This window comes from Rhipicephalus microplus, chromosome 5 (assembly GCF_043290135.1).
Source record: "Rhipicephalus microplus isolate Deutch F79 chromosome 5, USDA_Rmic, whole genome shotgun sequence".
Taxonomy (NCBI): Eukaryota; Metazoa; Arthropoda; class Arachnida; order Ixodida; family Ixodidae; genus Rhipicephalus; species Rhipicephalus microplus.
The window spans coordinates 4,487,386-4,509,838 of NC_134704.1; the positions used below are offsets into that span (position 1 = coordinate 4,487,386).

At 46.6% G+C, this 22,453-nt stretch overlaps 1 protein-coding gene and 1 pseudogene across 1 annotated transcript; one reads left to right on the forward strand and one right to left on the reverse strand.

The window, feature by feature from the left end:
* Positions 1 to 6,729: 6,729 nt before the first annotated feature.
* On the reverse strand, positions 6,730 to 8,561 carry bonsai (28S ribosomal protein S15, mitochondrial). The gene is made up of 6 exons (XM_037426333.2): positions 8,227 to 8,561; positions 8,100 to 8,172; positions 7,887 to 7,935; positions 7,726 to 7,810; positions 7,611 to 7,669; positions 6,730 to 7,141 (listed from the first exon to the last, which is right to left on the reverse strand). The coding sequence occupies exons 1-6, from the start codon at positions 8,447 to 8,449 to the stop codon at positions 6,749 to 6,751; spliced, it is 882 nt and encodes a 293-aa protein (XP_037282230.2). The 5' UTR covers positions 8,450 to 8,561; the 3' UTR covers positions 6,730 to 6,748.
* Positions 8,562 to 12,021: 3,460 nt separating this feature from the next.
* On the forward strand, positions 12,022 to 13,545 carry LOC142817202 (uncharacterized; annotated as a pseudogene).
* The last annotated feature ends 8,908 nt before the right edge of the window (positions 13,546 to 22,453 follow it).

Sequence of the window (22,453 nt, forward strand, 5' to 3'; positions counted from 1 at the left end):
CGCCGCCAGTACCGTTCACTGTCACAATAATATTCTAATGGCACACCTAGATATCATACCGGAGTAGTAGTCGATGAAATACCAGCCACAAATTGTGGAGTCACAGGCCATTCGCCGTGCCAGTAACCCAGGCACTTGCTCCAGTTTACCAAACTACCACTTGCATTACAATAAAGGTTCACAATTTTTATGGTTTCAGCGATACTATCATAATCTTTACAAAACACAGCTATATCATCTGCATATGCCAGTACCCGTACTTCAGCTTCTTGTAGTTTGTACCCCACTATGTTATTGCTTTTCATGACTTTTTGGCAAAATGACTCTATATAAATTGAAAATAGGAGGGAAGACAAAGGGCAGCCTTGTCGTACAGAACGTCTGACATTAATTCGTTTCCCAAGAACTTTGTTGATCATTAGCCGAGTTTTACAGCCAGTATATGCCATTCGAACTGTATCTCGAATTACTTTGCCAACATTGACATTGTCTAACAAAAGAAAAAGAATTTTGTGCGGTACTCGGTCAAATGCTTTTTCTAAATCTATCTGGATCATCGCGATGTGATCATTTGTGGCATAGCAGCACTCCAATACACTTCGTGCCTTGTGAATGTTTGTGAATATAGTGCGCCTTTTAATCCCACATGTCTGGTGGTCACCTACAATGTTATTAATAACTGTCTGCAGTCTCCTTGCTAGCACTTTCATCAAAATATTGTAGTCGATATTTGAGAGACCGATTGGCCTGTACAATTTCACTTCACGTAATTTAACTGCGTCCTCAGTTTTTGGAATTAAAATAGTATGAGATAGCAGAAAAGAAGGTGGCAGAGTCTTTATGTCTAAGGCTTCGTTAAAAACCGCTGCCAGGATCGGTGCTAGTTCGTGTTTGAATTCCTTATAAAATGCGGCTGTTAAGCCATCAGGTCCTGGGGACTTTCCCAAATGGAGGGCAATGATTGCTTTTGTCACTTCCGGTTCAGAAATAGGACATTCTAGGCTGTCTTTCCTGCAGTCCTCAACCTTTGGCATTAATTTTAAAAATTCGTTCTTGAATTCATCTACATTTACTTTACATTTATCAAATAAAGTGGTGTAGTACTCGTTGAAAGCATCCTCTATATATCTTTGTTCACTTGTAACGTTACCCATGTATTCAATCTGATGCATAACATTCCGCTGAGCGTTTCGTTTTTCGAGACCAAGCATTCTTTTGGTCGGTTTCTCTCCTATGGTCATTTTCTCTGCCCTTGCCCTTATTTGCGCGCCACGATACTTCTCCTCATCAATTTGTTCCAATTTGGACTTTACTGACCTGATATCATTTGTGAATAAGCCTGGCGTTTTGCTGTCCTCTGCTAGCAGTTCTTTGAGATTTAAACGTAGGTCTTCTTCACTCTTTACGTGTTTTATTACACATGAGCGTTCTATAGCTATCAACTTTATATTCTGTTTAAATTGTTCCCACTTCATTCCGTATTTTTGGTCTCCACTATCTGTTTACCAACGCCTCTCGAACACTGTCCATAAATTTTTCATCTTCCAAGAGATTAGAATTCAGCTTCCACGTGTCCCAGTTAAATACTGGTCTACGTCTATTTCTTTTACCTATTACAAATGATACTAAGCAATGATCACTAAATGAAATAGGGAGGACATTGTACTCACTGATAATCGGAATTAAATCCAGTGATACGTAGGCCCTATCTAGGCGCGCATGACTGGAGCCTTGGAAACGCGTACACAGTGTTGGTCCTTTACCAATACACTCTGCAACATCCTCAAGGTCCAAGTCAGAAACTAGATTCATTAACGCGACTGTGCTTGAGTCGTTGAAATTGAATGTACTTGTTTTATCATCGGCACTGATCACACAACTAAAATCTCCCATAAGGATGACTATGCGATCGCATTCACAATAGGTACGAATTTTGTCGAATGTTACACACCGTTCATCAACTTTAAGAGGTGCATATAAACAAATCACTCGCCAATTAAGAGAAAAGAAGGTCAAATCACATACAACAAACCTTCCGGATGAGTCAGACGTGACGTTTTGAACACTGGCACCTAAACTATTCCGCACAAAGATCACACAGCCTGCCGACCTACCAACTGCATGACTGACGCTGGCGGTGTAGCGTCCGGTGAAACGTTGCAGTAGGCTCTCGGTGGCGTCCACGCTCTCCACTTTGGTTTCCTGAACTGCAATAATGTCCAGGTCTTGGTTCATGGCTAGTCTGTAGAGCTGAGTCTGATTCTTTCTGGAAGCCAGTCCTCGTACATTGAGCGTCGCTGCTTTCACGAACCCGCTCAGCGACGTGATCGGTGAGCGGGTCCAAGCTGAGAGCCCTGCGCGTTCACTTACTGGGCTCTCGTCGTCCAGGGTGGATCCATGTTGTTCACCTTTAGTTTGAGCGGCCATCGTCGCGTCTAAGCGACGACGACCGTTGTCGGGCAGCGTTTCGTTTCTTGCCTCCACTGACCACCTTCCACTGCACTTCCGACTTTACTTGCATTTCGTCTACTTGAGCACCGTCGTCTGAATCGCGACGGCGTTTTGCAGACGCCGATTCTAATTCCATGCTTAAGGTATCCAGATCACTAAGCAAATCCTCATTTTCGTTTGTTTTGTTCGCCAAAGAGTGCTGTGAAGCCGAGTTTAGAGGAGTCGAAGCAGCGTTGGCCTGGGACGCCGGCGTTTCAGGGCGCGTTGCTTGCAGCTGCGACGCGGCATGCATCGCAGGCGCAGGACGCGTCTGTTCGCTAGTCGTTGGGGCCGCTTGACTTCCCATCGTCCGCCCGGCGTTCGTGTCCTGGGCTGAAGAAACTTGCTTGCTTTTCTTCAGCACCAGCGTGTCGTCCGATGTCGTCTGCTTCTGTGGTGTCGCAGGCAAAGACGCTTGTTCAGATTCCTCCTCATCCATGAGAAGTTCACTCTGTTGAGTCTCTGGTCGTCGCCCTGCAGCTCGTGCGTATGAACGGTTACACTCGTCCTGCTCATGACCGAAATAGTGGCATTGGCTGCTCCTTGGGACCTTACAATCGCGTCGCATATGCCCCGTACTTCGGCACCGCAAGCACAAAGGCGGTCTTCCCGGCACTACGACCAGTGCCGTACTGCTGCCAATACGCATCTGATGGGGCAGTTGATCCACAGAAATGCCATCTCGTAGTTGCATGCGTATTACACGAGTGGTCGATTCAACTCCTTCAAAATCCTCGACTCTCCATCGGTCACCTCCTTGACGTCGCCGTATTCATAGAAGGCACATCGAATAGCGTCTTTTGTAACATCGAACGCTAGCCAGTGCAATTTCATTTTAACTTCTTGCCGCGTCGGGTCAATGACGAGACATACCCGGTCTTTAACTTTGATAACGCCTGCGTCTGTCAGCGCTTTCTTTGCTTCCACGGTCTTCATGTTCAATAGCCACACGTGCGACATCTGATATGCTCCAATGCCACTTACTTGCTGTATGACGCCTAAATCTTTGAGAAATTTCCTGAAGTCGTCGATGCGGTACGGTCGGCCGCTGACGTCGCAGTGTAGAGCTACTGCTCGACGCATCGCTTCACCTGATGGCAACGAAGGCAGAATAATCCTGTAGTCCTTTGGAATGAGAGGAGACGCTGTACCGCGGCCGGCGTCGGCCGCTGTCGCTGCTCGGGATGAGCTTTAGATCCTGCGTCTGCACCAACCGGCGTCCAGAAGCAGAATGACACGGTCACATCTCTGCTTGTGAAAACAGTGAAAAGAACTTCCTCTGCTTGGAAATGCAGTGAAAGTAGTTTTCATGCTTCACAAACACGCGCGTCCTGTATACATGCTTCTCAATGCAACATTAAATATTGCAGTAATAATGCGTAGTACAAGCGTCCGTTGCCAACGGGTGTCATAATATGCGATTATTACAATGACTCTCTGGTTGAAAGCCGGTACCCCATTACAAAAGGCACACACGCTACTGCGCCCATTCCCTTAGCTAGGTCACTTATTACTAGCCGGCAGCTGACCAATAGTCTCTCGTATACAACCTAACGGCACCAAGTGTGCCATTACGAGACCCTCCTTAATGAATAAGGAAAAGAAGTGTATACCTAAGGGCTCGTTTTTCGCTGTTTTGATGCAATATTAATGAGATTTGACAGACAATAATGCCAAGTAAGTATAGGGGAAGTTATTAGCACGAATTCTAATGTAAATGCGAAGAAAGAAAAGTGGGTGAAAAGATAACTTGCCGTGGGCAGGAACCGAACCTGCGACCTTCGAATAACGCGTTCGATGCTCTACCATTGAGCTACCATGACAGCTATACTGTGTGTGTGTGTGTGTGTGTGTGTGTGTGTGTGTGTGTGTGTGTGTGTGTGTGTGTGTGTGTGTGTGTGTGTGTGTGTGTGTGTGTGTGTGTGTGTGTGTGTGTGTGTGTGTGTGTGTGTGTGTGTGTGTGTGTGTGTGTGTGTGTGTGTGAGAGAGAGAGAGAGAGAGAGAGAGAGAGAGAGAGATATGAGAGACAACTTAGCGGTTGTCTTAATTTTATTTCGAACGGTTTCGACCGCTGGACCGGTCTTCACAGGGTTTGCGAACAAGTGCCACTCTATGCGAAGATGCCGCATTGACATGGTGGTGGAAAAAAGAAAAGGGAGAGAGCGACAAATTAGTGATGTTTTACAGTGGTGACATATGCTGTGCCAAACAGTTCTCGTCTCATTAGCTGAAGCAAGCAAAAGAGAGGAGAGTGGGAGAGGCCCCGCTTAGAGTGGTGCATGTGTGGTACGTTTGGGCAAGACATAAATTAGACAGCAGAAGGCAATTAAAGCAACTAAAATTTCAAGAGTACAAAAAGAAGAAAAAAGAGGTGGATAGGGCGGCTTACGCCGACGTGCCCCTGAAGGTCGTGGAGGGACATTGTTGGTGAGCTTGGGTGGCAAGCAATTACTTGTAAGGAAAGGGGGACTCTGGCTGAGAGAGCCCCCAGATCTGGCCCCTTCTATAGTTATTCATACAAAAAGGAGAAATAGTTGTTTCGTTTTTGTTCAAACTAGACTGACACGTTCCTAGGGAGGGAGGCAGATTTCGGGGCAAAAATGGTGAAATGGCCTTGTGTGCTTTCACCATCTTTGCCCCGAAATCTGCCCCCCCTCCCTCCCTGGGAACGTCGAGGCACGAGAGCTCATGCTCCCGGCAAACTGGACGCCGGGAGCTGCTCTGCTTCGGCAGTTTGGGTAAGAGTGGCGAGATCGACATGATCACATCGACCTCTTTCATGTCTTTAGTGGTGAACGTATCTTTTTACTTTTTGGAGCATACTTTGGAGCAGCCATAAGAGGTTTTGGAGTAGAAATGATAGTTTAGAGCAGCTACTAATGTTTTAGGAGCAGATATTAAATTTACCATGCATTAATTGGAGTTCTGAGCATCAGCAAAGCATTTGGTAAATATTTTTATAATGAAATGTATTTACCAGACAACAATCGCAGCAGATTTCATGAAGCAAACATTGGCAGGTTGTCAAAAATGTTCGGTGAAATGAGCTACAACTTAAAATACTAGTATTTGAGGCAGAAATCAAATTAAACCGAAAAAATTTTGGAAGTAACCGCAGTCCCATATAAGTGTTGTCGAACGTGCAGTAGATAAGAGGTATGAAATAAAAGCAATGCGGCTCATTTTCACATTTCACCACACTAGCCTGCATATCCAGCTGAGAAAAAAAAGAACAGCCAAATGGCCTACATGGTCAATATAACGGTTCTATCGCACAAAATGGTATCGGAGCCCATAATTGTGCACAGTAGTATCACACTGGGAAAGTACACAGATTCTTTTATGATTTGATCAAAGAATATGTTGGTAACTCTCATTCTCTCGGAGACATTTCAGAGTAGCTTTGGAGCAATTACTAATGAACATTAATGTTTGGAGCAGCACTTTCATCACTGCGCAAGTCTGGCTGTTGACATATCGTGAACACATGCTAAATGACAACACTGACTGAAAAAGAAAAGTTGCGTCCCCCAGACAGTTTTACCAGCCAAAGATCGCACACAGCCTCTAAAACTCGAAGCTTGTGCGCACTTCCAATTTTGGAGGCCACACAACTTGCCATTACAAGTCAAATTTGGGCATGCCAACGTAAAATACAATATGGCAGCTTACAAAATAGTGAGGCATGGCTCTCAAAACAAGCCATTTTGCAAGGAAAATCGAACTTCAGTGCATGGATTTGTCTGAAAAAGAATTGGTCGTGAAAAGGCAATAGTGCTACGGGAACTTTGGCAGTGCACTTATGAAGTCATAAATATCCAACAGTTCCAAACGTCCAATGGTGGCTTCCAATTACGGGGTCTTTGGGCACCAGAATGGCTAGTTGGGATGTTACTAAGATCACACATATTGCTGCTCGAGTGGCCATGCAAGCGCCGCAGCACCTTGCGTAGGCACGAGACTAGAAGCTCATGCTACGCTGTGACATCTAGTACACCATTGCGTACCACCGAAGGCCTGTGGAATATGGTCGCTTTCATGAAGACTCAGTCCAAAAGGCTTAAGAAATTAGCAGCTCTTCGTTTAATAAATACTGCATCCCTACCCACCGTTTTTTTTTTTCCCAAATCGAAGCATTTTTATTGTCAAAACCAATTTCTCTTTCCATGATATACGACTGAACTTTCAAGAGGAGAGCAGTATAAATGATACATTTCTGCAATAATGAAGGAAAGGAAAAACCATGTCATACATTTTATTATGAGCAGTGTGTCGGTTGTCTAAAAATGCCCGTGTACTCTGTGCTTTTTAGATCATTCTCGGATAGTCCCAGCCTTTCTGTTTCTGCACTGATCCATTCCTCAGTGCTCCTTTTCTCCTCAAGGAAGGTAGCCTGCTGAGCCTTGAGTTTCTCATGGAATGCGTTCATTTTGTCTTGCTTTATTCGGGTGCAGTACTCTGCTGTCAGTCGCCGGAGCTCGCCTTTCTTCGTAACAGACTGCGTGATGTAGTGCAGCTGGGCAGGAGTATACGTGACGTGCAGCGTGCAGGCAACGGAGCGAAAGCGCTCGCGGTCGTACCGGTACAGATACTTGAATGCCTTGTTCCGTCCCTCGATGGCCTTGGCAAGCGCATCTTTCAGATCCCTGCGCTGAATAATATGCAAATCACAAGACGCAAGTGTTCCGTAGCCCTACAAATAAGCAGTCTTTTAGTAAGCACTTTGCGACAACTTGCGTCAATGAAAATTATGATATGCTTTGTACAGCACCAAAGTGCACTCCTCATACGACATGCAGCCAAAATGCAAACCAGGGAGATCGAATAGAATGATTGTGAAAGCAGGGCAAGCCAGAAGGTTGCCACATGTCATGAAATACAGCACACTGCAGGGTTCCTGCGGGAGTGGCGACACAAACACTAATCCAAGGCCTAACATGATGACTTCGATGCATGGAAATCCCTACAGAAACATTTTAATTGTAGTACTGATCTGATCAATATTTGTTTTTCTCAATAGAATCCTTGACTTTACTTGTAGGACACAAGCTTGTGCACACAACAAATAACATCAATGTTGTTAGGGGCTGCTGCGTGTTGTGCTGTGGAAAACAACTAACCTTTGGCTGCATGTTGTAGAGCTCCTTGAGCTTCCTCACGAGAAAAGTCTTGTAAGCAACTGAAAATGATGTGCGGCAAGTTAGAGACGATGCTTGCATGGTGGGACACACTCACCTTTATACTCAAGTGAATCAAAGTCGTACGGATGCCTCTGGCAAAGCTTGACAAATCTCTGCTTTTTTGCTTCGTGTATCTGCCTCTGTTAAGGGAAAAAGAAAACTGAGTGAATAGTAAAAGTTAATAGCGTCTGAGTATCGGAGAGGGCTTAGGCTCACCAGGCTTGCCAGCTGCAAGCTAAAAACCTTTTTCACTTCCGGCGAAGCCCTGTGAACACAAAAGTGCGGCGCGTTGAGCACACCACCAATGCCTCTCGCACGGCCTTTTCTGAAGCGTCTCAAACAGCAGCCAATCGATTAGACTCCACAAACATCGGTTGGCTATCGCTCAATTTCAAGCACTCCCCAAAAGAACGTCCGAAAGCAACTTACGCTCTCAGTTCGTCAGACAGTTCGAATCCGTTCAGCGGCAAGGTCGGGTCGGTTGGCTCTAAGTCGCCGTCCCCTGCACATCGCTCAAATCAGTGCGCCTCTGGTGACCGCCCTGCAAGGCGCTTACCGCATTTGGCGATTACATCAGGAGGCGCCGGGTAGGACCACTCGAACGGCAGGTAGTCGGTAGGCCACGACAGGACCTTCCGATTTCTGAAACGTCTGCACACACGCGTCGCTGAACGGCACCGCAGGAGGCTCGCCTCGGTGGCGGCAGTCGCAGCTCTTGTAATGGATATTTTGGAGAACAGCGTTGTTACAGAGCACGAGAGTCTAGCCAAACCGGCCATGTTTGGCACACAGACAGGCGCACCACCCACGGTGTAGGCACCACCACAGCTTTCTAGATATCCTTTGCCTGCCGGATTATCGGCAGTTTCGGAAGAAGCCGTCGTCGGATAGATGGATGATTAGATCTGGCTGTACCCTTTAAACAGGGCGGCGGCTAGCGCCACCTAGCCGTGATATTTAATGAACTAACCACTAGATTTATCTTTTCTTTTTTCCTTTAAATAGTGAAGTTGAGGGCTCGCTTCGAAGTTCTGGTTCGCTTCCTCCATACAAAATGGAGGAAGCAAACCAGAAAATTGACGGGTAAATACTTATAAAACAGCAGGGGGCCAAACCAAAAATAAGTAGCAGTTAAAAAGAAGGTGAAGAAAACGGAGACTGACATGTGGAGAATTGGCATGATTAAGAAGTCCGCACTAGAGATCTATCGAAATGCTTTGCAGAAAATTGCCAAGGAAAGGATCTATGATATTACTCGGAGTAGTTTGAGACCAGGACGGCAGTATTGCGAACCAAGACATATCGGACCAAATACGAAGGGGTAGACACGGTAAGCAGTGCATGCGGCGAGGAGGAGAAAACTGCCGAACACTTGATAATGTTCTGTAAAGGGCTTCACCCTATAGTTCAGGATGATGGCGCAGAGTTTTTCAAAGCACTGGGGTTTAGAGACAGGGAGGGCAAAATAGACGTTAAGCGAGTAGAATTAACTAAAAGAAGGTTATCTGATTGGTGACTGAAGTCAAGGCACGAGTGAAAATTAATCCATTCACTGCAAAGTACCGGTCTACAACTTCACTATTTAAAGGGAAAAAAAAGATAAATATAGTGGTTAGTTCACTAAGTACTACGGCTAGGTGGCGTTAGCCGCTGCCCGATCTTAAAGTAACAGGAGAGGTAGAAGAGGGCATGCCCAGCCGACACTAGAGTGTACTAGAAGTGTTGAGTGGCGTGACCACGCCTCGCCACCTGATCCCTTCCGCATTGCCCGCAGTGGCGGGGCTGCAGTCGAATAGTACTGAAAAAGCCGAGCGCTGCGTGCAGAAACTGCTATGCGCTTCGGCTCCTCCATCGTGATTTTTTGATGCAGAATTCTTCGCACCTGCCCATCATTCATGTCTAACACATGATGTCATAGCCCTCGAAGTATGACACGCCCATCTACTGAATTTGAGCTCAGTAAAACCCTGGTGAAAGATGAAATGAGATTAAAAAAAAAGGCAGAGACTGCTGCGCCGCGTGGCGCACAAGCCACCCCCCACACAGAAACGGCTGCTGCGCCGCACAGAAGTGACGTCATTCACTTTTTTGGTTCGGCGTTTTGTTTGAATAGTCGGAGTGTCTAGTGGTACGTCTGGAAGTAATGAAGGTCTGGAAGGTAGATCTGGAAATAAAGTAATACGTCCAAACGTAAGAGTAAAAAAAAGAAAATGTTAGGTCCAGCGTGACAACAATACATAACTGGCTTGTTATTCATTCCGAGTCACTGGGCAGTTGTGGCGTAGTTGGTTAGAGCGGCACATTGAGATCTGGTGAGGTCGGTAGTTCGTGCCCTATTGATGTAGCTTTTTTCTTTTTTGTTCACGCAGGTATTGCTTTAACATTTGCGCCTTCTCATCGGCCTCCCGTCAGCCTGACTTAATGCTACTAGTGGTCCTGTCCACAGGCCCTTTAATATTGGATGTTTGATGACTCTCGCAGAATTGCCTACATTTGTTTTGATAAAGTGTTTTGCAAATTAGTGCTTTTAATCGGCGAGACGCAAAAAGACACGAAAAACTCAAATGCAGCTGCCTGCATTGGTTTCTCCTGCACAGCCGCGAGGAATATTTATTTCCATGGTTTATGAAAGTTTTGATGGCAGAAAGGCGCACTGCAAGGCAGTCTCAGGATAACTTTTTATGTCGCTCAGTGTACCATTACCTGACGAGGTAACCAGCAGGGCGCTTCAAAGTACTGACGTGCCACCGCAATGATCTAGGCAATCAGCACTTGATAAACCATGTCTAAGGGCAAGTGCCGACGGCGTTAGCCCATCTAACTACAAAGCAGCTTGTCTGCCTTGCTGAATAACACGCACGGCCTGTGACAGCACGGGAGCATTTACGTTTGCAACAGATGAGAACAGCCGTACGTGTTCGCACTTAACAAAACAGCCGGCAATGCAGTAGCTTTGGCCTTTGGAGATCACACGCTTCGTAAAAACACTACTAGAATGTTGTTTCCATCCATCGTAAGAAAAATTTGCAGACGCACTGGGGTTTCATGCATGTGCGTCAGGTCAGTCACACGTGAACTGTGCAAAAGCATTTATTTCATCGTAGACCTTGTTTTTCGCGACAAGCGAAACTCGGCAGCAAGTACACTATCACCTTTGGCAGCCCCACGCCTGGAATTGCAATCTATAAAATGCAGCACGTCCAACAACAATAATCCGCACTTCATACTAAGAAAATTTATGGCGCACACACTCGGATAAAACTGCGGCGCGGTGGACGGCCGTGCTAGCGACAGCCGTCAGGTTCAACTGGGCATCTAGCCATCACATGAAGCAGCGACGACACAGCGTCTCCGGCCCTCCTTGGGGGCGGCCTAGGCCATGTCCACGATTTCACCGGAGTTGGTAGGTGTTCTGTGACCAGCACACATCGCAGGCAACTACCATTTTGCGCTGTTTACCTTTCGCAGCCGCAGCGCCCATGGCGCCCCCTGTACTTAACATACTTGTTTTATGGGTTTAATTAACACTTGTGGGCGGATTGACTTGTTAAACACCTGCTTAGTAAAATATTTGTAGGTTTAATGCATTACGCGTCAATCATTTATACATTTAAATAGCTCTAGGTAATAATTTTTAAAGTGACGTCACTTTCGTGCGACGCAAAAGCCACTTTTGTGTGGGTCTGGCTGCTGCACCGCGTGGCGCAGAAGACGCTGCCTAAAATAAAATACTGTGTCACACGCACGCAGAACCAGAAAGCCACAAGAAAAAAGGGGAGAGGAAGGGAATCTGAACCCCCTATACCATGAAATGTTTTGGTAATTTAACTTTTCAGGGTATACTAAAATAGTTAAAGGCATTCGCAGCGACCGTTAGGCTTTCTGCTACACACCACACCTCCTCAAAAAAAAAAAAAAAAAAAAGAAATCCTGGGCAGCCCTGCGCCAATAGTTTACAGTTGGCAAAGCGGAACATAGCGTGTCTCTACAAATGCGCACTGTTGATTTCACTTTTTCGAGTATGAGGTCTCAAAACTAGTTCAAGTCTAACGTATACTGACGAAAAATGGACCGCCTAAAAATAGTAGTGTATATTAGTTTCCTAATATACACTAGAGGGAACTCTGGCGCTAGTGTCTAAGGGAGCTGCAACGCACGGCTATGGTGGCTAGAGGGGGGAAGTGTGACAGGCGCTGTATCCCCGCCATGGGAGAGGGATGCGCGGAACGCAATGAAAGTTCTGGCCGCCGCAAGGGGCGCTGGTGTAGTAGTAGGTGCTCGCCACGCTTGCTTTGGCACGCTCGTTCTCTCTGTGTTGTGCCGTCACCTTGTTCGGATGCTACGCGCTCGCTGTCGTTTGTTTACCCATGTGTTCTGCGAACCATGCCGTCAAGTCGTGCAAGTACATGCTTCGTCCTTGGCTGTAAAGGCGGGTATAGATCGTGCTCGGAGAAGCTTTCCGTCTTTAAAGCCCCGAAGGATCTCTCGAGGCGAGAGCAATGGGCTCGAAATATTAAGCGGGCTGACAAAGAGCTGACGAGAGACAGTGTCGTTTGCGAGCGGCATTTCGACGCCAGTTTCATCGAAAGGACATACCGCCACATTATAAACGGTGAGGTTGTCGAGATACCCCGCGATTGTCCGCGTTTATCAGAAGATGCGGTGCCTACGCTGTTCCCAGACGCACCGAAGTACTTTACCAAAAAAGCGCCCGTGAAAAGAAAGGACAGAAATATATGTGAGCAGCGCGGAACTGCTGAAAAACGGCAAAAGCCGAACTCTGTCAGCAGGCAAGAGCCCGAAGCACACGTGCAGCAGCAGGAGCACGAGGATCCCAATGTTCTTCCCGAGGTGGAGACATCTGATGCAGTTCACGCCGACGCCGAAGTTCAAAGGGTGTGCGGCAACCTCCGTCTACCTGACGAAACATGGAACAAGTTAACGTTTTGCAGTGAAGGTGATTCTGCGTTATACGGCGTTTGTGAGCTCGAGGGCGAGCAGGTGGACCACATCTTGCTGCCCAAGTTTGTGAAATTCAAAGCTAATAGCAGCCAACAGAACTCATTGTGTTGCTTTGTATACTTGAGGGGCAAACTACATTTACAGTGTACCGTCTCCTCGCCGGAAGAAGCGCAGTCGGTGCTCGACAGCACACATGCACTTGCATTGTGTCAAGGCTGCGGCACGAGACCGGAAAAGCAAGGACAGTATGTATTGTTTGCTGGGAATTACTTTTCTGCCAAGTGTACTTATGTGTGTGAGAGTGGCTTCTGCATACACTGCAAATACCTCAGAAAACTGGTGCAAAACCAAATGTCGCGAAAGCGGCGTAGCGGGGGCATGTACAAACGTCAGAAGAAGCTCGCTAACACACGCCGCAGCTTGCGTACTGCTCAGAAGAAGCTGCTGAATGCAGAACGCGAATTAGCAGCGATGCGGCAGGCAAATCAACAAATTGCCGACGAGGTGCTGGGCGCTCGCATTAAAAGTTTGCCTGAAAAGCAACAAATGGCTGTCAGGGCCTGCTTCGAGGCAGCTACAAGAAAATCAACATCTGGGATGTTGTATGAGAAGGAATGGATTTTGGAGTGTGTACTTCTGCGGATGCGTAGTCCTAAACTATACGAGCAGCTTCGTAAGCAAAAAGTTCTTATATTACCAAGCAGGACGTGTCTCCAGCGCTATACTCGCCGCTTCAAAAGTGGCTTTGGATTTAACAAAGCAGTATAACGCCCTTGCTATCAAGACTAAAGATATGGACATCTCCAGTAGACATGGAGGCATCATCTTCGATGAGATGAAGTTGGCTGAGCATTTCAACGTCAGTGCAGCAGGTAAGCGCTACGATTTCTTCAATCGAGCATCAGATCACTGAAGATGCACCACGTTTGCCCAGTATAGGGCCTGTTTTTATACTGCGGAGGCAATCAGTTTTTCGTTTTTAACTTATTTCCAGGAACAGTGGAAGGCTTCGTTGACCTCGGAAAGTTCACCCAGGAGGAAGATCGGACGACTCCAGCCGACCATGGGATGGTGATGATGTTTCAACCTTTTCAAGGTGAGGAAGCGTTATCAATTTTGTGTGCCAACACATGTTTACTGATAAAAGCACTTTCACTTTGCCAAATTAATGAAGAACTTCAAGTCGGCTCCTTATTAGATGTCACGTTTATTGAGAGTGCCTAGTCAGCATAGCGAATTGCACTTGTGTAAGGTGCAAGAAAGCCTGTCAATTTTGTGCGAAACAACTTAGCAGGTCAGGCAGCTGTCTTGCTATAAACATGAGTCTAACTATATGACTGATTTTGTGCAGGTGACTGGACACAGATATTGGGAGTGTTTTCATCCAAAGGGAACATCAAAGCAGAAATGCTGGCGAAGCTTCTTCTAGAGGCCATTCTACTGTCAGAACAAGCCGGACTTTTCGTCGACTTTGTATCCTGTGATGGAGCGACCTGGAATCGGAGCATGTGGAGGTCATTTGGAATTGGCGGTATGAAACAGAACTATTTGTTCTATTGTGGCCAATTTCAACATGCCTGCTATGTGCATGGGGCACGTGAAACAATATATATGCATCTCAATATCAGCGATATATTCCCAGAACAGTGAGGTTTGAAAAGCAGAGATGCTGACTGCTTCTTTTTTCTTTATTTCAGCATCCTCAGTCAAGACCACCTGCAATGTTACCCACCCTGTGGACCCCTCCAGAAAGCTTCACTTCTGCTCCGACTTCCCACATTTAGTGAAATGTGTTCGCAACTCATTTGTAAGCACCGGGTTCACCACTCAAGATGGTCGTGCGTGTGTTGAGGACATTGAGGCAGCATGGGAGAAAGACAAAAGTTCTTTAACTCTGAAGGCCATGCCACATATTACGAGAGTGCACATTCGGCCCAATTCTTTTGAGAAAATGAAAGTTAACTTGGCGTTCACACTGTTCAGTGATGAAGTTTAGAAAGGCATGTTTTTGTTCGCATCAGACATTGACGAGATTTCTCGTTCAAAACTAATGCCCACAGTGGAGCTTGTAAAGCGAATGAGTCGACTAATAGCTGTGATGACGTCCAGGTGCCCGCGAGAGGGGCTCAGACCATCATCAGAGAAAGTTGCTGAGCTCGAGGCGTTCCTTTTATTTATGGATCACTGGAAAGCAGCAGCAAAGACAGCTGGTGGGGGATTCGTGAGTAAGAGCACTGCAGAAGGTTTGCGTGTTACTTTATGTAGCACGCTTTCACTTCTTACCTACTTGACAAAGTCTCTCGGCTTTAGGTACATGCTAACAGCCCGACTCAGCCAGGACAAACTAGAGAATGTTTTCGGAATAATTAGGCAATATTCTGGTACTAATGACCATCCAAATCCCGGGCAGTTCCTAGTGACTGTAAATTGCTTGTCTTTTTACAATCTTGCTAGACCACCAAAGGGTGGGAACTCCCCAGCAGAGCTAGTAACAGCTCTCATTGACACTTCATCACCAGCCACAGGTGATGCCATTTTCGGCATACGAGACATGATCGAAGATATGCTTGAAGTTGAGATGTTGATGGGGCTGTCTACACTGCAGTCTCTAAGTGGTGACCACAGCAGCTACGCCGTTCAGAAAAGTGACAGCCATCTCATTTATTACGTTGCTGGCTATGTTGCGAAAAATTTCAACAAAAAAAGCTCTTGCAACGAGTGCATTTCCACTCTTGCCACCAAGAAATCAGGAGCCATTGTCAAACCGAACAGTGAATTAGTCTGTGAATTCGACAAAGGAGGATTGCTGTATCCTTGTGACAATCTGGCCGAACTTGTGAAAACCTTGGAGGATACATTTACGTTCTACTTTTCTGCTGAAAAGTTGCACTCCTTCAGCATACACGATTTCATGCAGTTCTTGGCAGGTATCAAACTGGATAGAGTTGGCTGCGAAATTCACAGCAAAGAACTGACCGCAAAAGTAGTCCAGTTTTTTCTGCTCACGCGTATGCACTTCTGGACAAAATCTTTGAACAAAGACAGGAGTGTCCAAAGGGAGCGCCAGAAACACTTGAAGTTAAGGAGGGTCAAGTAATTTGACCTCTTAACGTGATATGGAAGTATGTTATGACAAATGTGTGATAAATAAACATGTTTTACCATTTCCCTTGCGTGTATTTAGTATGCATCTAAAGCCGTAAGTTAACAGAAATCATTGGATCTTGCATAGATAGAACTATCGCTAAAATATTCAAACAAAATGTTCAATATCAAAGAGCCTCCAGCTGCAGCATTCCAATCTCCACTTCAAGTTTCTCAAGGAAAAGGAGCCGGAAAACGTAAATGCTTCGAAGATTTCACGCCGAAGGGAAGCCCCTACAATTAAGAGGAAATGAAGGGGGGGGGGGGGTACGGACTGAGAGAAAATTTAAAAAAAAAACGCACTGCACTGCAGCCAATATACTCGCTATGAATGATGGAAACAGTTTAGTGTTTTTCCCTCTTTGTGAAATGTAAAGTCGGCAAGTCGTTAATTTCAACTGAACTAGACTATAAACATGGTAAAATCAGCTCAACAAGAACACGATAATAAGAACGACATAGGACGGGCGCTGAAAATTTAGCGCCTGTCCTCTGTCGTTCTCCTTCTCGCCATACTTTTGCGCTGCTTTTACCATGAAGATGAACCAACTAGCCTAGTTTTGCACGCTGTTGCAGATTAAACATGTCAAAGGAAACCGATATTAGGAAACATTTAAATATGATAACCTCCGTCTGATTTAAAAGCATTCTTGTTTTTTTTTTCTATTGCTTAGCACCGCTCAGAACTTACAACACATGCTTCTTAGCGAAACAAACACGTAGTGCCTTTAACAGCACGGGCGCGGTGTATAAGCGATTATTAGAAAGAAGTGAAACCAACGTCTAGCAGCCATACGCAAAGCAGGCAAATACCGCCGCAAGCACCTACGGCGCAGGTAGCGCCTCCTGGTGTGGCCGCCATCTTTCATCGGGAATTCGTTCAGCCCTCCGCTCTTGCCCGTCGCACTTCCCCCCTCTAGCCACCATAGCACGGCGCTTCGGCGAGTATGGGAATGATGGGTAGTACACCCATTTGCCTAATATTCGTACTTCTGGCCTGCTTTTGCCTCCGTGTGTGTTCGTGTGGCTTGGAGTTGTTTTCTTACAAAACAAGTATTAGCAAATGTTCAGCGCTTGCACTTCACCATTTTATTTTTTAGACCTACTTTCCAAATCCAACACCACCCAGACTGTCAATAGTCTAGGTGGTGTTGCCAAATCGGCTCACGAAGTTAAAAGGGTTTAATCTTTCTTTCAAAACAAAAACCGAAACAGCAATAAACGAAGCCGCAAGCACGATTTGCCGCCCGCAAGTACGAAGACCAGGCGAATGTGTGTACCACCCATCATTCCCATGTACGCTGAACGATCGCAGCGCCAGAGTGCCCTCTAGTTAATTTTAGGAAACTGTGCGTGTGTGTGCGTGTGCGCGCGCGCGCGCGCGCGCGTGTGTGTGTGTGTGTGTGTGTGTGTGTGTGTGTGTGTGTGTGTGTGTGTGTGTGTGTGTGTGTGTGTGTGTGTGTGTGTTACATATACAAGGAAGGTAAATTTCTCAAAACAAGATGCACCACTGCCTGCCCATATTTTTGACGCCTATTAATAGAACTGCGCTTATAATACGAAACATCGTCATAAAATTTAGAGAGCAGAATAATTTAAGCTGTCGATACAAAATGAGAACTGGTTACAATGAATTTACGCAGAATAACAGATAGGCTATATATACAATTGGCACTTTTTAATATGTTTGAGTGTTGTTTTTAATAAGTTTCATATGTAATAAGCCTTTCGGAAAGCAATAATTATTATTTTCCACAAAACTGGCATGATAAAAAAGAGTCGTCACAAATTAATGTTGTGACAACGTTACTTACACTCGGGTTTCTCGTGAAACAATCGAGAGCATATGGGCTCATATGAGGAACACTGTGCTCTGGATTTCGTAGAGACTGCTGACAAAACGAGCGCATGATTTAATCATAGTTTTGATATTTCTCTTTCCTTTGTAGTTCGCCAGTAGTCACCTATGATGTAACGGAGCTCGAAGCGCTGATTGAGTAAGGAGCTATGCGGATCCGGGCAAATTTCGATTGACATTTTTTTCCTGGGTCGGTAGGCTCTTGAAACAGTGAATATATCGACGCAATTTCGGCGCGCCTGCATATTTACTCGTGGACTCTGGCGCGTAGCAGGTGCGTCCACTGATAAAGGCTCAGAAACGCATTAAACGCGCTGAAAACGAGCAATTACACGCTTTCGCTGGCTCGGGTGCGCGCGCTTTCAATGCAGACGCTCCCACGATCTTCAGTACCATGAAACTACAGCACCGCCGCTACTGTCACCCGCTGGAGAATTAGCCGAGATGCGGCGCGGCCGCCTCGTTCACTCTGCTGCCCACTTCTAGTACCGGCATGCTATAGGTCCGTTCGATTCACCTGCACCGGTAGGAACCGGTTCACGGCTGTGCACGCGAAGTTCAGAAATTGTGCAGCGTGAGTTCAGCGGTGCAGGCACAGCACGACACCCGAAACAAATGACGATGTGCCGACAAGGTGTTGGCCTTATTTCTTTTCGGTTAATTTACACCATTCAGCAAACACTGACCTATGGCGAAACGCACATGCGGACAATTTATGAGTCGCAAACATCTTGGCAAAACACACCGCATTTGTAGAGGCGGGTACGGCGCCTAAGCTACCTACGTCTAAGTGCTGCGTCGTCTGCTCAGCTGCACGCGCGCTTGCACCAAGCCGGCACCGTCAGCGGAGGAGGTGCAGAAAAATCGTGAACCGGTGCTGCACCTCTTCTGCACCTTTCGAAACGAATGGCAGGGTTCAGCGGTCGTCATTGCTGCACCGCTGAAACGAATGGTAAGGTGCAGCACCTCGTGAACTGGTTCACGTGGTGCAAGCGAATCGAACGGACCTTATGCGAAAAGGGTGGAGGAAATCACATCTAGGCGGCCATATTGACTAGGCACAATGGCGGCGTTGTTATGTGCACGACCTACTGTATTTTACTGACCTGCCCAGCGAGCGAAGCGCCAGCACGCCCTTTCTTGTATTGGCGGCTACCACTAGGTGCCCTGTGGCGTTACAACTTACCCCATTCACACCAGTTGCTGACGGCCAAAACATGATCCACCGCACTTTCTTTTTGTCTTCTGCTCGCGTGACACTGGGAGAAAATCAGCAATGTTTACGCGTGCATACACTCTGTACGATTTAAAAAAAATAAAAGTCTGTGCGTGCCGAGCTGCGACAGAGGCGTGCAGGCAGGTGCAGTTTGTACACCAGGGAAGCGAGGTTTCTTGGTGCGAATGAACCATCACGATGGTGGTGTGCTGCGTGCCTTTCTGCGAGTCAAGGCTAGGGAAGACTCCTGATGTGACTTTTCATGAGTTTCCAGTGATCGAGGTCCGTGAAAATGGATCAAAGTGATTTTTATAAAAGGTAACTCTGTTCAATTAGGCGTTGTCTGGCATGCTGAAAATGTAATGTGTTGCAAATGACTACGTGTCTCTAAAGGAGTGAGTTGCTGGGCTGGTTGGTGGTGCATGACAGGCTGAGACGCATACTGGCGCAAAAAAAATAATAAACCGACAACCCCAAGAAAGTAAAAGACGACACGCTATACTCACAACTGTCTATTAGAAAAAAACGGAAAGATGACAATGGTGTGCATATGGAAGCCATGTGACTATATGTGGTTATGCAACGTGGTTTTCAAACACACCCATTGTGGGAAGAAGCAGCTTCTTCGAGATTGCTTTGGTAGCTTCACTACATTACCAAAAAGAGCAGAGATCGTTGCATAAGTGAATATATATATCCTCTGTCGCTTAGTTAGACCTCGAACTTGAATTTATGCGCTACCGCGTCTGATATAAACGTGTTAGTTTACCCGTCTACGCGCATGCATGACAAAAGGACATATGTGTGAAACCTTTTCTTCTAATGAAAAGTTGTGAGTTGCGCGTGTCCTTGTCTTCTTTCTTGTGGTCATCCGTTTTATTTAGTGCGAATGTATCTCAGCCAGTTACGTGTGTCACATGGTTAACGAGGTGAAGTCATACGCTAACTTTATAACTGTGTTTTATTCACTTCGCCACCATGGTATAAACTTTTAATTGCATGATATACTCCTTAGAAAAGATCAAAAAGATTTGTATTTTATTCAAAATAATTAACTGAGTGTTCATCATCTTATTGGCAATAAAGTTTGGCTCCCAAATGACAGGTCGAAGGTGTGCACTTTGCTCCTACCGACTATAAGCCGGGACTAAAGATAAAAAGACTGAAAGCAGATGTTGTGCCGTCAGTGTTTCTACACTACCCAAAGTACATGATGCCTCCCCTGGCAAAATCCGCCGAACCTAGAAACGTTCAAATGTTCAGGAGCATGGACCCTGCCCGAAGAAAAAAAAGTGACTAACAATGTTTAACGCTCGGCGTCTCCCCACGGCTCTTGCATACAAATTGGACCAATGAAAACGAATTTCAAGGAAAGGCGTATAACAGAACGCAATTTTTCAATGCAGGAAAACAACAGGTTCAGCCCCGGTGCAGCAGAGCTTGACATCGAGCGACATGTCATCAGTACCATCCGCAAACACAACTGCGCGGCCATCCTCACACGTTATGCACCCTCCCACCGAGCCCCACTCCCGCTCTTCGACTTCTGGCTACCCGCGGGCTGCCAGAGACAGCCAGAGCGCGCTTGTTTTTCTCGGGCTGCTCCGTATCCCCCCCACCCCCCGCGGCGCATTCCCGGTTGGCATTCGTTTTTCTGATTGATTTGTGGGGTTTAACGTCCCAAAACCACCATTTGATTATGAGAGACGCCGTAGTGGAGGGCTCCGGAAATTTTGACCACCTGGGGTTCTTTAACGTGCACTCAAATCTGAGCACACGGGCCTACAACATTTCCGCCTCCATCGAAAATGCAGCCGCCGCAGCCGGGAATCTAACCCGCGACCTGCGGGTCAGCAGCCGAGTACCTTAGCCACTAGACCACCGCGGCGGGGTGAATTCGTTTTTCTCGGGTTGGACGTTCTGGCGACCCGCGGGGAGCCCGAGGGTCGCCAGACGCTTCCAAGACAATTTAGTCGTGGAAGCTTTCTGGAAGGTTTTGGGCAGGTTTCGGGCTAGTAGACGCCGAAAAGGTACGATGCGCGCTCGGTGCCATCTTTGTGAGGACTCGATGGATTGTAAGTGGGCGCTTCAGGACTGCGCCTTCGCTTCTCATTACGCGTGGCGTTATCTTCTAAAGCCTGTTCCGCCTTGCGAGATATGAGGCGATTACGAGTGGCGGCGAGTGTTTGAAACTACTGTTCATTGCTTTTGTTCTGTTTTCCGTGAAGCTTCCTCCGGTGAACAACGCGGTGAACTACTGACTGTGTCGTGCACATGCCTCGAAAGGTATGCACTACACGTTCGTGCGCACGCATGGAGACAACTTTGGAGTTTTTTTTTCTTTTGTAGTGGTCGTTTGTGAAGCTGTGCCTGCTTTCTGTGCACTTAGCAAAGACGATTGTAGTCAAACTAGCTCTCTTTGTCGTATGTTTGCGTACGTGAACCCCTTAGAACCTCTGTCCTGACTACACGATTGATCTTCGATGGTGATAGAAGGCCCTAGATCACGACTGTTGGTGATGCTCGCTGGTCGCGAACGGCGTGCGAACCCATTTCCATCTATATGAGCCAGCATATATCTGGTATGATATTATACGATACGACGCGATAAAAAAAAGGAGAATGGACTCAGAAATGTATACATCCTTTCGTGGCCAATTTCATCGTTGGCTTTGTCTTTTTTCACCTCTTCGTAATAATGCCGCGCAGTACGTACTGTGACCTAGTAGGTCAAATCAAAGCTGATATACATGACATTCGTTAAGTGCCAATTAGCACTGGAAAACAGGCCAAGGCAAGTTCTAAAAATGGGTCGAGAACGTGTCATGCAAATGTTTATTTTATATACGACGCGCACTCGTGGTACCGATACCTGCGCATATTGTAAACTTTAGACAAAAAACGTAAGTTAGTCAACGTGTGTTTGCGACGTATGATACGCGATATCTGAGCAGGTATATATCTTCAAGCTCTTTTGGGGACACGATCACTTCCGTGTGACTTCGCGTCATGTTGTGCAGTGGCTGATACATGTACTAAAAAGACGTGAGCTTGTTGAGCCGTCACCGTCGCGGCAGCTCACCTTGCATCGTTCTCAAGGCAGCGTGCGCAAGCTGGCTGTTTCGTTCGCGGACGCGGCGAGTGGTGGTGCGAGCGTACGAAGTCGTACCCCAAATGCGTACGCTCGAGGATATTATTTCAGCTTTTTGGCGAGCTTAGAATGCAGAAAAAAAAACGACATACACGCGACGCATTGTTTTGTTTGCTACCATGACGGTAGAGTTTGTTTACGTTTATGCTGGCTGTCCTGCGTTCGATTTTGCGACCTTCGGGCTGTCGCCTGGCGGGCGCGTAGCCAGCTTACGTCATTTGCTATCAGAACCAGATGCAGCGGTAGCTTTCGGGGAGCCCGCGGGTCTCCAGAACCGCCATATTGCCCAGTGAATATGGCCGCCATGATATCATTTCCTCCACTATAGAGGCATAGAGAAAGAGGCTCCACACTTTTTACGCAGCGCGCCTGCTGGGCATGCCCTCTCCTACCTTTCCTTCCTCCGTGGCTCAGATAGATCAAATCTCGCCAGAATGGCCGTCTGCACCAAG

Excerpts from the sequence above, each read along its gene's own strand:
- bonsai (XM_037426333.2), bottom strand. The coding sequence starts at position 8,449 with ATGGCCGGTTTGGCTAGACTCTCGTGCTCTGTAACAACGCTGTTCTCC. Across the intron at positions 7,811-7,886 it reads GCTTGCAGCTGGCAAGCCTG|AGGCAGATACACGAAGCAAA; the intron begins GTGAGCCTAAGC and ends TTCCCTTAACAG. Across the intron at positions 7,142-7,610 it reads TCTACAACATGCAGCCAAAG|CGCAGGGATCTGAAAGATGC; the intron begins GTTAGTTGTTTT and ends CATATTATTCAG.